At 39.4% G+C, this 21,421-nt stretch overlaps 1 protein-coding gene across 3 annotated transcripts; it reads right to left on the bottom strand.

The window, feature by feature from the left end:
• Positions 1-903: 903 nt before the first annotated feature.
• LOC129275105 (ATP-dependent RNA helicase DHX8-like) lies at positions 904-20,917 on the bottom strand. 3 transcript variants are annotated; one of them, XM_064108483.1, is made up of 20 exons: positions 20,691-20,917; positions 17,645-17,764; positions 16,867-17,102; positions 16,255-16,340; positions 15,029-15,527; positions 14,256-14,414; positions 13,201-13,347; positions 12,441-12,626; positions 11,565-11,712; positions 10,990-11,168; positions 10,061-10,255; positions 9,203-9,475; positions 8,597-8,720; positions 7,984-8,165; positions 6,482-6,916; positions 5,580-5,708; positions 4,772-4,968; positions 4,140-4,230; positions 3,505-3,593; positions 904-3,024 (listed from the first exon to the last, which is right to left on the bottom strand). In XM_064108483.1, exons 2-20 carry the CDS (start codon positions 17,742-17,744, stop codon positions 2,802-2,804), a joined length of 3,678 nt encoding a protein of 1,225 aa, XP_063964553.1. In that variant the 5' UTR covers positions 17,745-17,764; positions 20,691-20,917; the 3' UTR covers positions 904-2,801. The 3 variants fall into 3 exon arrangements, with proteins under 3 accessions (XP_063964553.1, XP_063964552.1, XP_063964554.1); XM_064108482.1 differs by having other exon boundaries at positions 17,645-17,782; positions 20,691-20,890; XM_064108484.1 differs by having other exon boundaries at positions 20,796-20,883.
• Positions 20,918-21,421: the final 504 nt, after the last annotated feature.

Here is a 21,421-nt window from a genome sequence, read left to right on the forward strand (position 1 = left end):
CCTCCCTTACCTAAAAAATAGCAAAATAATACTTTGAATTAGAGAAATTTATGAATTTAGGTGTGCATAAATCTGCCCTCTAAACTGTATTTTCAGTGATATAATCAGCAAGTAGAAGGAACTTTCTGGATTATGGTCACATCTTACAAAGAGTTGCGAGAGATACAAATGACACTTAAATTGTTTAATTGTGGTTGAACTGAAATTTCTATCTCTTTACTACACTAATTGAGATCAATCGCTATTCAAGTTTCATCAATCGCAACTCTCTGTGAGACAGGACCATGCAGAGCACGCACGGCATGTATTATCTATGTCCTCCAAGTCAAACTGCACCTGAATCTTATCAAATTTCTGTCAGGTTATCTGAACATATTCAACTTATTAAAGAGTCGGATTCACACATTCACAGTATAAAGCAAACCATGAAAATGCATATAGGATGATTTCAAGGTCAGTGTTGATATTTTGGTGTTGGTATAAGTTCAAATTTTACATGAAGATGGTCCTGAAAAGTTACTCACTAGGTGTTGAGCTATCAATATTGTGATCAGGGTTATTTGGTGCAAACTCAAAATAGGTTTTGGAGTTAGGAAACACAATCCAAATTGTGCTTCCAACACCAACAGTGGACTTGGTGTTAGTGTTGAAATTTGGATTGCTTCCCCTTGCTCCAAAACTTAGTCAGAGTTTGTAAAACTGATCCACATCACATTATTGACATCTCAACAGCTAGTGAGTGACTTTTCGAGACCATCTTCATTTTATGTTTGGTGTTATAATTGTGTAAAAATTGACCTAACACCAACACCAAAAGGTCAACACTGAACTTGAAATCACCCAATGTATCAATTGGACTAAAACAAGGTTTTACTGTGGGCACAAACTATACAATCTTCAAAATTTAGTGAGTTTACTTTCACTTTAATTTCATCTTGACACAGTATTTTACAAATAGACAATTGAAATATTCTTTGTGAAATATGAGATTTTATACATTTATCACAGCCTATGCGCCTGTCATGTAAAATTGTTGACGGACGGTAGTTACAATAATGGCACATTCACCATTGTTGTAGGTATTTATCAAATGGGCCCAAGATTACTTATTACTTAAAAAGTTTGCCAATGCTATGAGGTAAATTGCGATCCAAATTTGATTACTTCTTTATTTGAAAGTTTGTTATCATACACCATTATTAATTTTTGTAAATATTTCAAGAACTCAAAAAAGCACATGAATCAAAAAGTAAAAATTTATCATAAAAATTTAACAATGAATAAATAGTAAAACATGAACCAACGTCATGATCAACACTAAGTTCTGCTCTTCGGTAAATAGAGTAAGAAAGTAGGATTGACTTGGACTCCTGATAAAATATATCAATTGGACAAAAACAGGCCATAAATAAAAGAATCAGTAAGAATAAACTTGCCCTGGGCAATATTTCAGCCCTAACATAAAATGTATGCAGAAAGGTAAATTGTTTTTAATCTGTTTTCCTGTCAATTCAATTAATCTGCATAATTTTGTGAAAACAGGTCAAGTAGCAATGGCCCAATTCTTTCTTACACTGTAGGTTTTGAAATTAAAGTGTTAAAAAATAATGACAAAATAGTTGATTTCTTGAAGTATTTCTCTGGTTGTTGAATGAAGAAGAAGGAAAAAAAATATTTTCATTTTAATCATGTGAGTACTGACTTCTGTAATTTCCATATGTTATTTACAGGGAGCGCCTAGTTCCAGCAGACAATGTGTGAATAGGAATACCTGAAAAAAATAGCATAGAATATCTGAAATCAGCAACACACGTTTGCTACCAAGGTCATGCTTCCATGGCTCTGTGGGCTCTAAGAAACCTCCGTGAGAATTTAGAGTCTTCATTCCCTAGTTGAGTTCTACAAATACTGCACACAAAGAATCTATGAATCTGACTAAAAATCTTCAAGTCTGCTTTAGTCCACACATGTATGTTGACAGTTCATGGCAACTTGGAGAAGCAAAGATCCCTGCATTAGCCCAGTTTGATGTCATCTCTCATTGTCTTCCAAGTTCTTATATTAAGGCTTTGAAAGTTTTTTTTTGAAGGGCTTCCATATTTCTTCAGTCCCACCTGCATATTTTCATGAAAGCTTACAAGTGACTGACATTAGCCTCACAAGGGTCACATCACACTACCATGATCAATTCAGTTACGATAGCAATGAGTCATGATGAGGTTCACTGACAGCTAATGATACGAAGATCATTTTACATCACTACCTGAGGCCAGACTGATGGTGCTTGATTTCAACTCTATCAGTTCTTCTTACATCATTTGATATGGGCTTCCACATTTCTTCAGTCCCATCTGCATATTTTCATGTGAGCTGATGTCTGATAGAAGCCTCAATCGTCTGGAGATTCTCTGAGCATTTGGCTTTTCATACTTGTTGTAGACAGGTTCCAGACATTGTTTGTTGGCCTTGCTTAGTCTAGTCGTCACAGAGAAGCTTTTGGTATGTCCCACTGTCTCATAAGGGCTTCCAGAATTCTTCAGTCCCATCTGTATATTTTCATGTAAGCTTCTGACCAAACACAGCCTGGTATCAAAGAAAGACAACAATACCTTGTCCAGTTCTAACCTCAGCCTGGAGATTCCCCAAGCTTGTGCTCCTCGTATTTGTTGTAGAGAGGTTCAAGACGATGCTGATTCCCATTCTCAGGGCTTCTACATGTGTTCAGTCCCATCTGTATATTTTCATGTCAGCCCATGACCGACAGAAGCCTCATCCCTAAGAAAGGCAACACACTACCCTGCTCAGTTCCTACGCAATCTCTGCCTGGAGATCCTCCATGCGTTGGGCTCCTCGTACTTGTTGTAGAGCGGCTCCAGACGTTGTTGTTTCTTGGCCTTGCTGAGTCTGGTCGGGTCGGAGAAGCGGAAGAAGGAAGCAGCCAGCTCTACAAACCACTTGGGGTCCACCGTGGTCACCTCTCTCATGTACTCCTTGGTTGTCAGCACAAGCTCATGGTAAATCACCCTATAGAACCGAACAAATCATATAAAAATATCTTCAATTCTTGCTATTGGAATTTCTCTAAGGTGCAATAGACAGTCATCAACATCTGGGTCCCGTTTCATATTAAAGGACTTGTTATAATAACAAGTGCATAACTTCTATGACAACCATTTCATGAAGACTGTCAGCTGCACAGACAAGTTGTGTTTCACCGAAATTACCATAACAGTCAGTAACCAGTGCTTCTCATCCAATCCCCCCAAAAATAGGATGTCATAAAAATTGTCAGAGCTGACCATTTTGTCAGTGCTGATAACTTTCATGAAAAGCCCCCCCCCCCCCTGATTATTAGGCCATGTAAAAAATTATTTAAAAAATGTAAATCAACAAACTGGTTGTAAACGATGTGGAGTGCGATGAAATGCAAATAAGACCAAGTGGTTATCGACAATGAGGAAGAGTGCACCTTTATGACAGAAGAGATGTAATGCAGAGACTTACCAATCTGGTTGTCTATTGAAGAGAGCACTTGAAGGATGAACATAGACAACTTGACTGTCAACAAGTGTCCTATAACCCTCCTGGGGGTCCTATAAATAAATACAATCATTGAGATTGATGTAAGACCATTTTACATGTATCTTGCCATCTGTACTGATTGAGGCTTGTAAAACGTAAATTGATATCTTAATGTAGATCAGTCAAATTGTTGTAGGCCTACAGACAGTAGCGTACGCAGGATTTTTGAAAGGGGGGGGGGTTCAAGCTGAATGAAAAGTTGACAAGCAAAAAAAAAAAATCTGCCTACAGATAATAAAGACCTGAACAGACCCGGCTTTGAACCTCTAATTATTGCTTAATTTAATTTCACTCTTCATACAATAAACAAGATTTACATAAATAAAAAAAATTAAAAAGCAAATGAAAACAGAGACAAACATTTCAGATTAAGACATCTCATGACAATGACGATCATTTGGGAAGAAAATGTCATACAAATGCAGACCCTGAACACATAAAAACAAAAAAATACAAAGAGTAGGAAATATAACCAGACATGTATACTCAGAGAGTAGTACTAAGGAAAGAGGGGAGGAATAAGAAGGGTGTGAAATAGCTCAAATAATTTAACTTACCTTCTTGGCTGCATTCCTGAAGAATCCACTGCATATAGCTTTCTGTACCCTGGCTGTGTTCTTACCGCAGGTCACCACATCAAGCTTGTGCCTTTACATAAAAATAAAATTCAAAGAATGGTTTCATTTGCAGATTCTTTAAAAAATCACACCACATACACGGGTCGTGTGGTCCAGTGGTTAGAGCATTGGACTCATAATCGCAAGGTGGTGAGTTCGAATCCCCACTCTGCCATTGTCTCCATCTTGATAAAAAGGCCCAAGAGTAATTAATATCTGTCGTCTATAAAGTCAGCAACTATGACTGAATAACCAAAACGTTAAAAAAAACGCAAAACCCAGTGTGTAACCATCACTTAAAGCATCCCTCCCCATTCACCAAGTTAGGCTAGACAATTATTAAAAGGCACCTTTAGATTCGTGATGAATTTCTGTGATGCGTTTATCTGGCCCTGAAATACATATACCATTATGGGCAAGCCAAAGACAAGGACAAGCTAAGAGCATAAAAATATTTTTGCCAAATCAACCTGCCAAAGAAGTTGTGTCTTAAATCATTGAATAATTTGTGCATGTTGACGCCAAAACATAGCTTTACATCATACTAATACTTTTTGAAACACCTTCCATACCTGTCCATGATCCCGAGGAGCTGCTTGCGGACGTCCTGGGCTCTGCGTAGGGTGCGGGCCTGGACAAAGTTCTCAAAGCACCAGGGGTTGGAGAACTTGTTGTTTTTCCAGGAGTTGTAGACGGCTAGGAGGGTCAGATGATCTCCTTCAGGCTGGTGGAACTTGGCCTTACGTTGGTCAGCCAGACCTTGCTTGTCCTAAAGAAGAAAGAAAGTGTAGAATACAGGGTTCAAACACGCCACACATTTTTCAACATTTTCAGACTTTCGCTGACATTCCAGGGAAGTAAAAAAGATGAAAATTTCCACCAGTAATCATAAAGAGGAAACTGCATTGCAAGGATTGGAATTTCTTCAGTGAATATACATAGCAATGTCTACAATAATTCAATCTTCAATAATTTCCAAATAAAAAATACCAATTCCCAAACATTCTCTTACTTTTGCTTCTTCATAAAGCATTTTCAAATTAATTTTCCTGAGCCCTGCGAAGTTCCTGAATGACTACTTCCTAATAGTATTCAACTCAGTTAGTTAAGAAATGTCCAAACGATATCATAAGCCAAGGAAAGTTTATCAGATGGTGTATTTCTACTTTGTAGACATGCTGGTGCCAGGAAGAATTGCACCTCAAGTAAATTGCAAGTATGATCAGGGCTCCGTAACACAAAGATTAGTGATCAATTGCTAAATGAACTGACCAATCAGTGCGGTTCTTGCAATTCATCGCAAATCTTTGTGTTACGGAGCCCAGGACAGACCCTACTTGGGTCCACACATGATCAGCTACTGCATTTTCAAGGCCTTACCTTAGGTCTGTAGAAGACATTCTGTACGGACAGCATAGACACCACTGTCAGGGTCTCTTCGCTGCAACCAAGATGAACAGACATGATCAACACCTTGGACAGCATGGGCTCTAGCGGAAACTCAGCCATCTAGAAGACAAGAGAGAGTGGCAATATAGGAGATTGTATTTCCATTGTGGTATTAGCAAAGCAAGAAATTGGTAATGGGAGATTCAGAAATCCAACCCCCTAAGCTCAATATCCTGTCTGTATGATTTCAAGTCTGATGTTACATATTGTGCTGTCAGGTCAATACCAACACCGGTCACAGCACATCACCATTATCACAATGATCATCATTATTCAAAATATCAACTTCAACTTTCTCCATTATCACCAAAACAATCATGAAAAAACATCATCCTATCATCATCATCATCATCACCACCATCATCCATCACCATCATCATCATCACCACTATCATCCATCACCATCATCATCAACATCATCATCATCATCACCATAATCATCATCATCACCACCATCATCCATCACCATCACCACCATCATCATCAACATCACCACCATCATAATCATCACCACCATCATAATCATCACCACCATCATCCATCACCATCATCATCAACATCATCATCATCATCACCACCATCATCCATCACCATCATCACCATCATCATCATCATCATCACCACCATCATCATCATCTTCACCACCATCATCCATCACCATCACCAACATCACCATCATCATCATCATCATCATCACCATCATCATCATCATCACCACCATCATCCATAACCATCACCATCATCATCATCATCATCGTCATCACCACCACCACCACCACCACCTCCAATCCACCATTATCACCAATCATCCTTGCACTCCTCATCTTCCTTACCCTCCTGCCCAGCTTTGTAAGCAGTCCCTCATCATCCAGCGCACTCAGCGAATGAAGCTGCTCCATAGCCGTGATCAACGTCTCCGTGGGCGGGGCATCCATGAAATCAAACGCCAGAAGGTCATTGATGCCCATGGCTTTCAGCGACAAAAGGGTACTAGCCAAGTTGGTGCGCTGGATCTCTGGCACCGCGGTGGGGAGCATCTCGTCTCTGTAGGCACGCTCCGTGTAGAGGCGGTAGCACTTGCCAGGACCTGTCCTGCCGGCCCTGCCTGCCCTCTGCTTGGCCTGAGCCTGGGAGATAGGGGTCACGACCAGCTGGTCCATGCCAGTCTTGGAGTTGTACACCTTCTGCTTGACAAATCCTGGATCAACCACATAGTAGATACCGTCGATGGTCAATGAGGTTTCAGCAATGTTGGTGGCAATCACAACCTGTGAAGAAGTAAAATTCCATTTATTCTCAATCATTCAGTCAATTTATCGGAGTCTACTTTCATTTCTCAGCTTTCTACTTCAAGATGGGGCATAATATTTGGGCAACAAGCGTCAAGTTCTAATCATCGCCATTGTTGTCATCAGCATCAATTTTGTGATCATGATGATCATGATTGGCATAACATTCACTATCTTCTCATCCCTACCCTAATCATCTCCATCCTGACCATTCATTGTTGTTTTCATCTTTATAACCAACCTTATTACCAGTTTAAAATCTTCATGTTGGTCAAACCCTATCAACAGCAAAAATAACAGTAATGACAATAATCATACTCTTTTACTGATTTTCTGCCTGTTTTATCAATCAAGTCTCCAGATCCAAATGTTTATCAAATCTTTGACCCAGTCCTAACTTTCCTACTCCCTGGAGGAGCGGGATCCAAGATCTTTGTCTGCATCTCACTAGGAAGGGTAGAGTACACGGGAAGAATGATCACCATCATCATCACCACCACCACCAACACTGCCATTACAATCAACAATTCTTGTCCTCCTCCTCATCAAAATCTTTATCTTTATCATTTGTGTCATCATTTCAAAATCTTCATTATCGTCCAACCATATTATCAGTAAAAATGACATTAATTAATAATAATAATAGTCAGTTCTTGTATAGCGCATAACACATTATGAAGAATGTCTTTATGCGCTTCCAAAGGTCTTGGATATTACTACCCTGGCTGTAGCTAAAGCAGTTTTTACGCGCTCGGCATTTCAAGGAATAAATTATTCCTGCCAGGTACCCATTCACCTCACCTGGGTTGAGTGCAGCACAATGTGGATTAATTTCTTGCTGAAGGAAACTACGCAATGGCTGGGATTCGAACCCACGACCCTCTGTTTCAAAGTCCGGAGACTAATCCACTGGGCCACAACGCTCCATAATTACAATCATCATCAGCATTATTTACTTATTATTTTTGCCAATTTCATCAATCAACATTCCAGGTTCGCCTATCCATCAATCTATTCACCAATCTTTCTTTATATCGAGTCCTTACCTTCCTACTCCCTGGAGGAGCGGGATCAAAGATCCTGGTCTGCATCTCACTAGGAAGGGCAGAGTACACGGGAAGAATGATCAATTCGGGGACCTCAGGACCAAGGGATTTCATCCTCTCAAACAGGATCTCACAAGCCGTGTCAATCTCCTCTTGACCGGTGAGGAAGAGCAGAATGTCACCTAGTGAGGAAGAAAGTAAGATTTTAAAGTAAATTGTGGAAAGAAAAACTGATGTGCATTGCAAGCTAGCATATATATTTCTTTGATAGTTTTTTAAGAAGAATATGTAGTAAAGAAGGATCCACTGCAAATGATTGCCCATCAAATACCCTCATAATCAAAATACAAAAAATTAACAGCTGATATATTTGATCAAACTATGAAGTCCCATACACTTCCCTGTTGGTGTACAACACAGTAGATTTATTTGAATTAATTATCACCCTGATATGCTGAAAACCAGGGATGTAGTGGAGGCCGGCCTCCTGTGTATAAAGTCTATAGGAGACTGTTTTCTCCAGCGGCCTCATGAATCAAAAGTACTGGCTTTGTCTGCATCCCTGCTAAAAAGCCTTGCACAGTAAAAGCCACCATCAGTATCATTTTTATACCTGGGGGTTCTGTAAGATGTATCTGCATGACGGTGATGAGGGATGCATCCAAATAGTCCGTCTCTGGATCCTTGGTGTAGAGAATTTCCACAGGGAATGTACGACCAGGAATGGTAAAGATGGGCTGGAGAGAAAAAAATGTTTTGAAAACAAATGTTAAATCAACTCTTCTTTTTCAATATCATCATAGAAAAAACATTTGGAATCAATCAGACACAACTAAAGAGAATGTAGAATGTTATGCTATGACAAGTATAGAAGACAAACACAAATTCTACGGGTAGCTGTAACCCAGCCCTCCCCCCTTCCAAACAAAAAATGAAAAAATAAAAACCCCAATTCATTTAAAAATCAAATGGGAAAACTGAAGAACCAAAAAAGATTGTTCATTTATGTAATAGCTGCTACATGTGCCACTAAAAGGATAGAAATGCCCTGAAAATAGATGAGACCACCTTTTGGCCAACACGTTGAAGAGTACATGTAGCTGAAATGTATGTTTGATACCCTAAGCTTCCATAGAAGCAGGCAGAATCTCTAATGGGTTAAAGAGGGAAAACAAATGCAAAAAAAAAGAGAAAAGAAACAACTGCTCTTCATACTCACAGCTTCAAAGAAATAGGCAGAGAACTTGACAGCGTCCAGGGTAGCCGAGGTCACAATGAGCTTGAGGTCGGGTCTCTTCTTCACAGCTTTCTTGAGCAGTCCAAAGAGGACGTCGGTATGAATGGTCCTCTCGTGAGCCTCGTCTAACATGAGGACCGAGTACTGGGTGAGATCCGGGTCTATTAGACACTCCCTCAGCAGCATACCGTCCGTCATGTACTTGACTTTGGTCTCCGGAGAGGTGCAGTCCTCGAAACGCATGGTGTAACCCACCTGAGAAGTAACGTAAGATAGAACATCAGATTAGAATTGTGAATTCATTACATTTAAATCTTTTGATAATTAGGAGCATCATCATTGTCATCACAATACATGTAGTAATAATCATGATGATCATCATTATTATTCTTATCCTTAACATCATCTCCATATCATCGTCGTTGTTGTCATCATCATCACAATCATCGTCATCATTATCATCATCATTGTAGTAATGGTGTTTGATATTCATATTATTTTTGTTCAATATATATCGTTACAGTGCTTTGTACTATCCATATTCAATCTTTTTACTTTCTTAACAAGGCTTTGAAACATGTATGTGCATCATCATCACCATCACTATCATCATTCATCATCATCATCACCATCATCGTCGTTGTCATCGTCGTCATCGTCATCATCACCACCATCATCATGACCATCTTCACTACTATCATCAACACCATCCATCATCACCATCATCATCATAATTATGACCACCATCATCCCCACCAACATAAAACATCATCACTAAGTACTATCATCAGCACCATCATTACAACATCACCATCATCATCATCCTTACTGGACACTTACCTCTTGGCCAAGTCTGCACCCAAATTCTTCTGCCACCCTCTTGGCTACGGACATGGCAGCCACACGACGGGGCTGGGTGCATCCGATCTTACCCCTGATCGTGTAGCCCGCTTCGGCAATGTACTGTGTGATCTGAGTGGTCTTTCCGCTCCCTGTCTCTCCAATGACAATAAGGATTTGATTTTCATCCACAGCCTATGAAAAAAAGAATAGCATAAACAAGGTATGAGGTACTAGTATAGTGTTTCTCCAATGACAATATGGATTTGATTGTCATTCACAGTCTATGGAAAAAAAAAAAGAATAGCAAAAACAAAGTATGAATCAGTGTCTCTCCATGATAATAAGGTTTTGATCGTTATCCACATCCTATGGAAAAATAGGATAAACGAGGCATGAGGTAGTGTCTCTCAAAGACAATAAGGATTTGATTGTTATTAACGGCCTATGAAAAAAAAGCCTCTCCATGACAATTAGGTTTTAATTGTCATCCACAGTCTATGGAAAATAAGAGAGTAAAAAACAGTATAAAGAACAGTGCCCTCTATCCCAAATCTGATAGTCTTGTACTAAGTGTGGGGGTGTTATGTTATTGTAGTTCTCACTCTCATCATTACACATCTCTAAAGGTGACAAATAAAGGATTGCTATACCCAGTGTCAAATTATTTGCTAACCTCAATCTTATCATAGAGATCCTATACTTTTCAAAAGTAAGGATTCTAGCTAAGTTTGGACAATGACCATCCGGAAAAATAAAATTTTGCTTAGATATTTTCAATACTTGTCTCTGCTTCTGTCCATATTATATGCCACTAAGGTAAAGGCTATTAAAGGAAAAGGGGACTGGTTGACAGAACAGATACTCTAGATCAAGCCCAGATCCGGGGTGAGGGCCGTCAAGGTTACTAACCTATTCTACGTACTCACCTGTACCAGCTCTTTCTTGAGTCTATAAATAGGTAAACTCTGCCTCTGTTCTACAATGGACAGCTTAGTTTTCTTTCCGTAGGAAGCCTTGTTTCCACCGAAGGCTGATTTCTTCCACTCTGGTAACTCCTGACTGGTCATACCAGTCTTACGGATATTGGCAACCAGAGTGCGTTCACCTGGAAAATTAAGATTTTAAACAATTTGTTTATAGTAAAGTAAATACTGGAGAACTACATGTGTGAACTTGGCCACCTAATATGCATTCATTCAGTGACAGTATGTAACAAACTAGGTTCAAGGTTACAACTCACTCAAAAATGACATATTCACACTATTCAAGCCAGGTTAAATTCCATCAGTCCATGATAAACTTTATTCCCAAAGAAATCAATGTTTTAGGTTTATCTTTACAACTTCAAAATTTGACAGTATGGAGAAGAATTACTTTTTTTAGAGACCTTTTTTTGTCAATTTTAATCATTGAAGAGCAAATTACTGTTTGGCTAATTACAGAAAACCTAGCCTAGCAACATAATGCTGATTTTGAGGTGGATGGTCACAAATGTACTTACTCTCAGGCATGGGGTCGATCCAGTTCTTGTTCATTCCTGTAGGGATGTTCTCAGCTTCAGCTCTCTCCGTTGCTTGCTTCATCTCTCGTCTCTCCTTAGCGAGGGCGCTCTGCATCATAGCAGCCTTGGATAAGGTCCCATCAGGATTCTATTAAAAAAGTAATTTAAAGAGTGGCTGTGTTGAAGAATGTCACCATTATAACAGCTGCAACCCTGCGATAATTTTACGTATTAGGACATTCATGAATTTTTAAATACATATTTCTTTTTCAAAAGACAAATATCCTAAAATGTACAACCACTTAATTGTCTTCGTGAAGAATAAAATGTGTTTTGCCCCAGAAATATCTACCACACATACATACTATAGATTCATTGTTTCAGGAATAAGTAAATGCGACTTGCATTTCAACCATTTGAGAGAAATGAAAAGTAAAGATTCTTAGACTTATACAAGTGCGTAATATCTATAAAAAGCCTTGAGAGAAAGTATATCTTTATTACTCAAAGTGCTTTTGAATAACACTTGCATTACCACCAACATCGCAAGTTTTACGATGCGTATTATTTGTTTTCATGAAATGGATTGCAGTAGGAATTTGTAGTAGAAACTGTGTTAATATGCCTCATAATGTTCTCGGACCACACAGACAAAGAAACAATATCTGCATTCTGTTACGACATCACACATGTGTAGCCAATCCTTGCCACAGCCTTTAAAAAAAAATATGCACATTCATGGCATTTCAGATTTACCGGCTAGAGGATGCATGACTGGAATAATTCATTTCACTTGCATAATGCATACAGTTAACACATCACCAAACAACTAGAATAAACAGTAACTATTGTCCTTGAACCCATTTGATAAGATACCTTCACAATCCTAACTGGGCTGAGATCGACACTCTGGCGCCCATGACCCCTGAGGAAGGGCGGATCCTCTTCCCTCAGTTCAATCTCGATCTCCTCATCAGAGTTATCTTCATCCTTTGGGAGGATACCAGTGGTGTCATCATAGTCAGGGAAATCAGCTTTGTCAATGCAACTTGCCGCCATCATCTAAATGAAACACACAAGAGGGTATTATTGAGAAGATAAGTTGTCATCAAATAACAACCAAATATAACAGTAAACCAGTTTGATCCCTCAGGAAGTTTTTCATTTAATGCGAACACAATATCAAAATGTACAAATAATGACCTATGTGAGGTTTCATGTTTAACCTTGATACTCCCCGAAATAGTGAGATCACTGTCAATCCTATATGTATAATTGGACCACGTTTCAAGTTGAGGTGTCAAACTCTTCTTTAGTCATCTCGAGAACGGAAAGAGGAACAAAAATGGAAACGAAATTGAATTTCAATTCTTTTCAATTTCAATATATTCAACTTTAAAATACAAAAAAATATAACATAATATAACGAATCAATCATCAAACAAAATGCCTTTAAAGCCATAGCCTGTTGCAAGGAAAAACGTAATAAAATTCAACACACAAATTATAAATAACAATAGTACTGCAACTGGGGTATATCATTCAGCACAATAGTGACCAGTTGTGTATTATCAAAATCATACGTAACTAACGATCAGCTTTTAAAAATGATACTCTGGGCCTTAAGGCAACATACCTGTTTAAGTTCCCACTTCTCAGGAGAAGTTACCCTCTGGACTCTTTTCCTGATGGCTACATCATCAGAGTCTGGAGCGTTGATCAACGGCAGGTCAGCAGGTCGGTAAGGGTTCATACCCTCTTCCTCAATTGCTTCAGGGGCACTCTGCAAAACATGGATCATCAATAAATATGTTGGTGATTTCATGTTTGACATTAGAGAAAAATCTTTGTAATGAAAACTGCATAAACTGTACATAGAAATTAGATACATGCGTGTCATCTATGAAAGAATGAGACTAGGTTTCTTCCAACAACTACCATCTTGAACAAAATATTCAAGAACATTCATAGATGATTATTTTTAATCCATTGTCTTCATCATCATCATCACCATCATCACCATCATCATCATCATCATCATCATCACCATCATCCTCCTCCTCATCACCGAAATCATCATCATCACCACCACGATCATCATCATCATCATCAACATCACCATCCTCCTCCTCATCACCAAAATTATCATCATCACCACCACGATCATCATCATCATCATCATCATCACCATCACCATCATCCTCCTCCTCCTCATCACCACCACCATCATCCTCCTCCTCCTTACCATCATCATCACTATCATCCTACTCCTCATCACCATCGTCTTCATCTTCATCATCTACTTCAATCAGCACTTTCCTTCTCAAGACAGGTTGCTGACTCTCACACCACGATGCCATTCCCTCCTTCCACTTCTTGTTGTCTCGAGCATCCTCCTCATTCAGACTACAAATCTTACTGCTTTCCTCATACACCATATCTTGCCATTCAGAGGACCAAATTGAGTACAATGCTTATGTCCTTCAGCATTTAAGGAAAAAAGTCAAACCTTCAATAAGACCAACTGTCTACAAAGACTCCAAATGTGGTCACCTAGAAACGTATTGCTTATGAAAACATGAATGTTTATCAAGAACCTCTTCATAAAGACCACCTGCACATAAAGACGGCTGCTTTCTTGTTTTATTGGGGGAGGGGGGGGGGTTCATATACAAGATTCAATATACAAACCTTTGCCTTGACTGGGTTCAAGTCCTCTCCCGAGGCCTGATCGACATCTTTCATTGAAAGTCTGATCTTGGTCCCTGCGATGGAGAGAACTTTGACCTTGACCTGCTGACCTCTTGACACGACATCGCTGACATCGGCAACCCTCCCTTCTCTCCTCAGCTTTAACAAGACATGACAAAAAATTTGAATTTTAGTACAATATGTTAAATTCATACAGTATTTTAAGTAAATTTCACATGATTTTATTATCAAAACCATCATATTCTAGAAGAGATATCGTACCCCACTTTTACTCTCACTTGTTCATGTATGTATTCATTTGGATTACATCATAAATCAGTTAATTTAAATCAATGTCAATTATGGGAACTTTGGGAAGGCAACTAGTTAAATCATATTATTAATAAAATTAAGATATAATCTGAATACATCTGAGATTCTCTGACTGATACACCAGTTTTATATGCCAGGTCATTCCTATTTAATAAACCTCCACACGAAGACCATAATATTTCTTCTCTTAGCCCCTTCAAAATCTGACTAAAATCCTAGCTTTTCAGACAAACCTTTTAGTAACTGTAACTCCTCATTATTATGTTTCCTTTCTTTTCATTACAGCACCATGAGCAATCTACTACTCATGGTAGAAACTGGTGTAATACAAATGTTCACATTATTTTTCACTATAATATCATTAATGATAATAATATAGGGTACTTGTACGACGGGTGCTCAATGCACTCCTACATAAACATATGATTGGACGGACATACCTCTGATATATGCACCAGGCCTTCACATCGTCTTCTCAGGGAAAGCTGAACAAAACAACCATACTGCATAACGCTAGTCACTTTGCCCTCATAGACTTCCCCAACCTCCGGCTCAAGCGAGGGCGGTCTGTCCACAAATTTATCATTGTACTTCTCCTTCCGAGAGTCCACTTCCGCGTCTTTCCCGTCGTCACGATCACGGTATTTCCGCTTATCGCTACGTTCCCTGCTCCTGCTTCGACTCCTGTGCCTGCGGCTACGATCGCGGCTCCTGCTGCGCTTCCTGTCACGGTCGCGGCTACGAGATCTTGAGCGTCGTCTTCTCCTATCTCTGTCTCTATCTCTGTCTCTATCTCTATCTCTGTCCCTATCTCTGTCTTTGTGTTTATGTTTGTGCTTGCGGGCTTTGTCTGAATCAGGACTCCTGCTTCTACTCCTCGTCCTGCTATCGTCCTTACGGGACTTCTTTGAATCTCTTTCATCGCTCCCTTCTTTCTTCCTGAGAAAAATAAAAGATAAAAATTAGAACTTAGAAGTTGATCATACTACCAAGCAAGTCCTTTGTTAAAGTAGGAGCGAAAAACTGCAGACTGCATGTATGTGCCCACAACATGGTGTATAAATCAAGCGTGTAAATTCAGGACATTAACGCACCATTCCCGGGGGTCAAAAGGTGCATCTAACAACCGACAGCTGAATAACACAGTCAAATTTCATGAATAAAATGTTTTGAAAAAGTCAATACTGTGAGCAAGCTGAAATTATAAAAAAAAGTATACCGAATGTTTTACTCTTATCTATTAGCATGATTTGTGTTTTTGTTGCTTATTTCACCAGAACACCAGAATGGGAAGAACTTTACTGGAATCCAATTGCATTGGATGGATTCCGGGCACCGTCTTACAAAGAGTTACGATTGATCCAATCAATTGTAACTCCATGGAAATCCATCAGGGTCATAATTTTTTCTACAGGAAATTTGCAAAATGTCCTTTGTAAACAAAGGAGATCACACCAAATTGTCAAATAATCAATGAATTTATGGATATACATTCACATCTAGAATTCTTTTTTAAAAATAAACATGCATTTTATATGTTGACTTTGCTGGCTTTCCATAGTTGTGATTGATCGGATCAATCGCAACTCTTTGTAAGACAGGGCCCCGGTGTTCCCGGAAGGCCACCGCAGGCCTAGTCTCTGTAGGTTTATCCATGACTACTCACACGTGTGTTCCTTGATGTTTAGGCATGAGAGCTTCTAATTCATCCATGGCATCCAGGGCAATCTGCTCGTCTTCTGCCAACATTTCCTGCACAAAATTAAGGAGAAACACGAAATGTATGAAACCCTAGACACCAACATAGCCTACATACCCGTACGGTATAAGGAAGATTGGTATCGTTTGTATGCTTATCCAGTAAACATGTGGTTTGAATCACCCAGAATGGATATTATACAAATAATGAATGTTTATGAGTGCAACGGACAGAATATTTCATGAGGTGAAAGATGAAATGATCAAGTCAACGAGGCGTAGCTGAGTTGAGTGGATTGTTCATTTCATCTTTCATTGAATGAAGTATTCTGTCCATTGCATGAATAAAACGAACATTCATTATCTGATTTATAAGACACCTAAAATATAGATTCTTTTTCATCTGAAATTTGTGAATTTCGATGCAAAATATGCTTATGCAGTACATACAACATGCATGTTGCAAACACGAGTGGTGCTCGCAGTCTGGGTGCGCGCGTGCAATGGACAAAATTGCACGATGAATGGATCTAAAATTGCACGGTTGATGACGTCATTGTAAAATAAGTAGATAACCCACCCTGACTTCTGGTTTATCTGGGATACACAGTCCAGGAAAGGCCTGTCTCTTCTTGTCATCTTTGGTCTCCGGCTCCGCTTCATCTTCTTTCCGCGCCTTCTTGGGCTTCATGTGCTGGATGAGACGGAGGAGATTGCTGGTGAAGGATTCTGGGAAGTCCGCCCCATTCTCCGAAAGCACCGACTTGAAGGCTTCAAGGGTGTCATGCTTCTCGGCAAGGCTGATGATGAATTCAGCTAGATAGATAAAGATTATATTGATGGTCATTGAATAAATTTGAATAAGTGACCATCTGAATATTTCACATTGATTTTAGAGAAAGCCACATACTTTTTAAATCCCATATCCAAGATTTGCCCTTTAGCCTCTTTAACTTTGTTTTCTTAGAAGACACTACATGTGCCTATTTCAACAAAAATATGATTATGGCTTATACATGCACAACAGCAAAATAAGCCCCATTAATAATTCCTTTTTAAAGTAGCCCTCTTTGGTAAACAAAAAAGAGCCCTATATAAATTGTCCATACCCAATATAATTGCAAATGAATTGGAGACAGAGAAAAATAGCCCACTTGCATCAAACCTTAACATTGAATTTTCCCTGGGAGGCACATGTAAAAAGAAAAATGGATGGAGTTCAACTGAGAAGCCAAACTGAAAGATAATGAAACGGTGCTTAGAAGCACTTCATGAAGTCTCACATCTGAGTGATGGATAGCTTACTGAAACACCTACTGGTACCCATACTCCCCTAGCACATGGAGAATCGATCTTACCTAGGTCTTTATCATTAAGTCCAAGATGGTTGTCCAGTTCTGTACACACTTTGGATACAAGGGACAAGTGTTCAAGCCGTTCTAGCTCATCCATTTTCATCAATCTGTTCTAACTAACATCTGTAAAATAATGATAAACTGACAATGGAAAAAAAATAGTTTAAGATTTTAAAATATTTTAAAGGATATTGGCTAGTTTTTTTAGATAATGACCGTCATCATCTCAGTCTGTGGGAAGGCTTCCGAAAAATACAAAAAGTCGAAAGTTTCGTCATTTGCATATTCATTTATGAGATCTCGATCTTTTGGAATACTCATGAATATTCATGCGCCAACGTTACCGACGCATGCGTCCGTAACATTGGCGAAGAACAATGAATTCTTGTTTAAAAATGAAATCGATAGCGTAGAAATGTCAGAAATTAAGTTGTATCCCATTTACATGATTTAGGGCTAGATCTTTTAGAAGGAAAGTAGAAATCGGGGCGAAAGTTTCAGGATTTTTGGTGGTACACGGACTAGACCAAAAGCTTCGTTCTCCGTTTTATTGGTTGTTCAGCTGAACTCCGTTGGCTCCACTCACCAATTACAGAGACCGAAGTTCTAACTCGATCTGTACAGGGACTCAATGGCCATATGTTTATGTATTAATTTCGGATAAATCAGGTGGGTATTTCATAAAGCTGTTTGTAAGATACGAAAGACTTTACGCGCGACTGGTGATCCTTTCTTATGCCATGTGATATCTTTATGTAATAAATGACCTAAGAACATGTTCCAGTCGTGCGTAAAGTCATTCGTAACTTTACGAACAGCTTTATGAAACACCCACCTGGCCATGGGAGTTGCGCGACAGCCAAAATCACTGTTTTTTCCCGTTTTGGTGCATTTCAGGCCAAAAAGGAATAATAATCTTTATTTTGGCCCATTTCTTTTTATATATTTTTATGAAATAAAGAAAAAAAACCTATGAGCCCCGTCGGGGGGAGTTTGCATTGTTTACCCCCTAATGGCAGCTGCGCAATAGCGAGCCGTCTGTCTACAAGGAGAAATAAGACGTGTTTAAAAAGCTCCTCGAAACAGACGGCTGCCAGCTGTCTATATATGGACATGAATGGGATGGAATTCCTGGCTCCGTGGAGAGTAAGCGTACAGTAAGTTATTCCCGGGGGGAGGGGGGCACTCAGTATATAATGCGATATGGGTATGTGCCGCGGAGGGACCCCCATTTTTACACTCAAATTTCCGTTCCAAGGCATAGCATTTTTATCTTATTGAGAAAAAGAGCATAGAAAGCCGCTCCAAAGCATAGTATTTTCTTCTTATCGAAAAAAAAGAAGAAATCAGCTCCAAAGCTTCGCATATTTTTCGTTACGCTGTTACGGCCGCATTGATCCGCTACAATGAGCTGCAATTTTGGTGAAAAGCAGCCGCAGAGCGCTGTTCCATCGCCTCTAGCTCTGCGCGAGCCCCGTGCCGCGCCGCCGGGCTAGCTGCATGGACATATGCCCGTTCCATAGGGATGCATACGCACTCACATGCAGTTGACCCGTTCCAAGGATCCCCGTTTTCACAAACATTTGTAGTTCCGAAGCCCATTCCGAGGACAAGCCCGCTCCAGAGCCCCCGTTTTTTGTCTCGCCTGCTGCACATGCATACCTACCACTTTTAGGTCGAGTACCCCCCCACTTAGACCAAAAGCTTCAGTCTCTGTATTTTGATTGTTCCGCTGAACTACGTTGGCTCCACTCACCATACATAGACTGAAGGGGATGGGGCCCCGTACCTACAGCCAACGTATAGTGAACTAGCGTTTTATAGATCGCAATTTAAAACTGTTTTTTAAGCAAAATTTAAAGTTTCATGGTTTCCATTATCAGGGAAATATAAATAACTTAAGTAATTGCATACCTTGGGCCGGAGTTATTGAAAAAATCCTCTGGATGATTGAGAAATCTGTCATCTAAGACATTTTCACCTGACCTGACGGTTTTTCTTGCAAGTTGCCATCTTGAATGATGTCATTATCGTTATTAACTTAATGTCTCGAATCGATATATCGCGATTATAACTAGTACTAGTACTAGTATAACTAGTATCGTTTATCTTCGGTTTCGTTCGCTTATGGAGCAGATCGTATAATATCGAAAGCAATATCGATATCACATTCGTGATTGTTGACGTTCGTTTGTAAATATTTTATAGTTTGGCTGCCATTTTGACCATTTTTATCGTGTTCAACCCAATTAAACATCGGTAAAGTATATTTTTCATGCCTTTTTCATCTATATCGTTTAAAGTATTTAAATGTTGTAATATCATGAATTAAAAGTTTGTTGTTTATACATCTTTAGATTGTAAATTCGATGTGTAAAATTACATCAAACTTTGGACTGTGAATTGACAAAAGGGAGGGAATGAGAACACATGCGAGCCCACACGTACACCCTACCGTCGGTAAATGGGGATTACAGTAAAATGTCAGAAATTGTTGAATAAATCCCCAGAAACGACGGTTATTCCTGTCTACCCCCCACTGCATGCACTGGGACGTCATTAGTAAATGATTTTTACTCTCTAGGAGCCTCCTGGCTACGCACACCAACCCCTGGCCATGCACCGACGCAGTCAAGGCATAATTTAGTTACTAGTTAGGAGTATATGGCCCGTTTTAGGACATGTTTTACTTTTAGTTTTACATTGTGAAAAATAATTGTCCGTGGATCCGAGTCACCGGGGGCGGGGACTTGGATCACGATAATGCCAAATTCATGTACTGACATACAAATTCACTCTCGGTGTTACATCACATCACTCACTCATTCAACTCAGTGAAACAATCGAAAATGCCAAGCTCGGAAACAGAGCTCTGACCTCTGTCCAGCTCCAACTTAAGTTGAAGGCAGGGGCGCCATCGCGATCGCGTGCCGACCCGCACTGTCCCCGTCGCGATGGGGCACAGCTGGCAGGGAGGCCCGGTGGATAACAGTGCAGTCTTAAGATTTTTGTTAGCACTACATTGACTGAACCATAAAACATTACTCACCGGAATTATGTCCTCATGATGAAGGTCTATTTCTTGATGAAGAAACGTACTTGGAACGATAAAAGCTTGTGGATAAATTGAAATGAAAACTTGATAAGAGGATACTTCTCCAACTCTCAACACTTTGTCTTCGGCGTTATCAAATCGTCGATTTTTAATACACGAAAAAGTCGTGTGGACGCAATTCTTCTGCACTAAAATTCGGCCCGACTAGTTCGCTCTCATATGGTTGCTCACTAGTACAGACTTCCTCATTATGTTTCGTCCATAAAATATGATTTGATTGAAAAATTTTGGCAAGCCCCCATTTGGATAACAAAGGTAGACAAGGGATTACATAGCTCGATTATGCTCGAAGAAGATGTACGTAACATAATAAAGTAAATCCCATTTCACCCCCTCAAAAAAAAAAAAAAGTTTAATTTTAGATCTCTTTTTTTTTTTCTTATGAGGGGCACTTGCCCCCTAAACAACAACGGGTGGGGGGGGGGGGGGCAACGGCGGCGCATGTAAATCATCGAACACCCACTCCCTAACCAATAATGACTTATAAATTGTTTGATTATTCAAGTTTTGTATTTACATTGTACGATTTGTGTCTTTTACGCGGAAGATTAACTTAGGATAATAAAAAATAAGAAAATGGATTACAAGGTGAACCCCAAAAAATCCCCTTTTTTAATTTTGAAAACAGGAAATCACGTATCCACGAAACTTTTTACACCTAGCCC

Source organism: Lytechinus pictus, chromosome 13 (genome assembly GCF_037042905.1).
Source record: "Lytechinus pictus isolate F3 Inbred chromosome 13, Lp3.0, whole genome shotgun sequence".
Classification (NCBI taxonomy): Eukaryota; Metazoa; Echinodermata; class Echinoidea; order Temnopleuroida; family Toxopneustidae; genus Lytechinus; species Lytechinus pictus.